Raw genomic sequence first — 2,041 nt, 5'->3', positions numbered from 1 at the left:
GGAAGTCCGGAGCTAAATAGAAAAAGTCTTTTAGAGCCCATAGAAGCCTAGAGGCGTGCGAGCGCTGTGTCGAATAAGCTCCGGGGCACTTGTATGATGTGCTGAATCCGCGTTTTCGGGGGTCAGACGATCCTGAGGCTTATCACCTCCCCCTGACTGAGATACTGACTGTCCTCAGTCTCCGCGTTGCGACCTGCAGATAAAGAGGAGTCCGTCCACCCTCGGAGCTCATCATCCTCAGCCATGTCCTCTCAAACTAGCCCGTCATTCACTGCTGTCGACCTGACCAACGTCTTGAAGGGGTTGGCGGCTCGCTACGCCAGCGGTGAGTCAGTGGAAGGCCTCGTCGTCGAGGCGGAGCTATATATGGTAGGACCGGACTTAAATGAAAGTAATGGTGGGGGCTAATGGTGTCTTGTACCAGGGACATTTCGTGAGCGGTAGCAGCGATGTGGGCACCGCCAGAGTGAGCGCAGTGCTCCTCGCAAAAGTCCATCTGCCTTCGGCGGTGTTGGACAGGTTACGCGCTCGCTCCCTGGAAGAGGGGAGCAATTTGAATGCTTTCCAGTTCGATCTGACCTTCCCCGTAACTCCGGCTGCTGCTCCGACTCTCGAGAACACTCCGATGCTTGCTAGGACTCGCGGGGCCTCCAAGCGGACTCTCGAGGACTCCCCCTCCACTGAGCACGTCGCCGAAGAGTCAGGTCGGCCCAAACCGCGCGGTCGGGGTCGTCCACGGGGTACGGCGAAGGTGGAGTATCAGGAGGCACGAAAGGCGGTATGTTGAAATACTTATGACGACTTCTGCCGACTCCGGAGCTAAATAGTCGCTAGTGTCATGGGTGCACGGAGCGGAAGCTTCGATGCCATGTCCCAGTCTCGGGGCAGGCTGAGGCCTGTCAGGAGTGCGCCAAGAAGAAAACACGGTGCAGTTTCGCAGACGGACGGGGCTGACGGGCAGAGAGCAGCGAAGAGGAAGCGGAGGTGGAGGAGGGGAGCACAGTCATTGTCGGACGGCCGCGGGGCAGTCCAAAGAAACCACGACTGGAGATGGAGAGCGTTACTAGTAAGTGCCGCAGGAATTAACTCCGCCGCTCTGACAATGCTGAATTATCCCAACAGTCGACTCGCCTCCGCCTGGTCCTAAAGGTAAGGAGAAGGCCACGAGCCACGACTCGCGTCCTGCGCCTACTCCGGGACCTTCGTCTGCGCGTCCGGCATACCTGCCTTCAGTCGCTCCTAGTCCGGTCGCCTCGCTCCTGAATTTTGGTCCAGAGGCCCTGGCCGTTCCCCTCTCCCGTACGCCGAGCTCCGACCTTTCCCTTGTCTCTCCGTTCCCGCGCAGCGAGATAGCCCCGGACCAATTCGGACGCCTCTACCAGATTATCGCGGAGCTGCGGGAGCAGTCAATTGTGGCTCGTGAAAATGTGGTAAGCCTGCGGGAGGAAAATACACGGTTCCACCGCGAGTTGGATGAGGCGCGGAGGGTCAATGATCAGGCACTGCAGGAAGTGCGGAAGGCCCTCGAGGAGTCGCGCGCTGTCAGCAGAACTTGCGATTGATATAATACCACCTAAATATCTCTAAGCGGTGCAGTCGTCAAGTTCCCCAAGAGAATGCTGGATTTGTCGTTGGTCGAGCAGTTCCCTTGTGTTCGATGAGGGAGAGTATAGGCTTTATAGAGGTTAAATCTCTTTGTTTCAATCTCCAGATAACTAAACAAACAAAATAGCTGACTACCAGAGTCTAGCTGAGGATGAGGGTAAAGAGCAAACACAGGTGACCAGAGGTCTACGGCCAGACTTCCAACACCAAACCTAGACTGAAGTATTTCTCACAGTAGAGAAACAGACTAGCTGTGGCAGACAGCAGACAGTACTGCAAGTCCTTCCCTTCTCTGAGGTATCACAGATAGCTTTAACTCCAGACTAACACTGCTTGTTCCAGCACTTTTGTGGAACCAAGACAGTACAGATGCACACAGTAGTACAACTGATTCTGAGGCTGACTTGAACCAATGAGGCTCTCTGGTATTAGAGGG

General features: G+C 55.6%; 1 protein-coding gene across 1 annotated transcript; it reads left to right on the top strand.

The window, feature by feature from the left end:
• Nucleotides 1-243: 243 nt before the first annotated feature.
• On the top strand, nt 244-1,562 carry GLOTRDRAFT_134718 (uncharacterized protein; the record flags this gene model as incomplete). The annotated part of the gene is made up of 5 exons (XM_007873649.1): nt 244-369; nt 425-778; nt 835-905; nt 969-1,066; nt 1,123-1,562. 5 exons carry the CDS (start codon nt 244-246, stop codon nt 1,560-1,562), a joined length of 1,089 nt encoding a protein of 362 aa, XP_007871840.1.
• Nucleotides 1,563-2,041: the final 479 nt, after the last annotated feature.

This window comes from Gloeophyllum trabeum (genome assembly GCF_000344685.1).
Source record: "Gloeophyllum trabeum ATCC 11539 unplaced genomic scaffold GLOTRscaffold_00428, whole genome shotgun sequence".
In the NCBI taxonomy this organism is placed as follows: domain Eukaryota; kingdom Fungi; phylum Basidiomycota; class Agaricomycetes; order Gloeophyllales; family Gloeophyllaceae; genus Gloeophyllum; species Gloeophyllum trabeum.
Note: the sequence above shows the minus strand (reverse complement) of the source record. Positions and strands in the feature narration are given on the sequence as shown.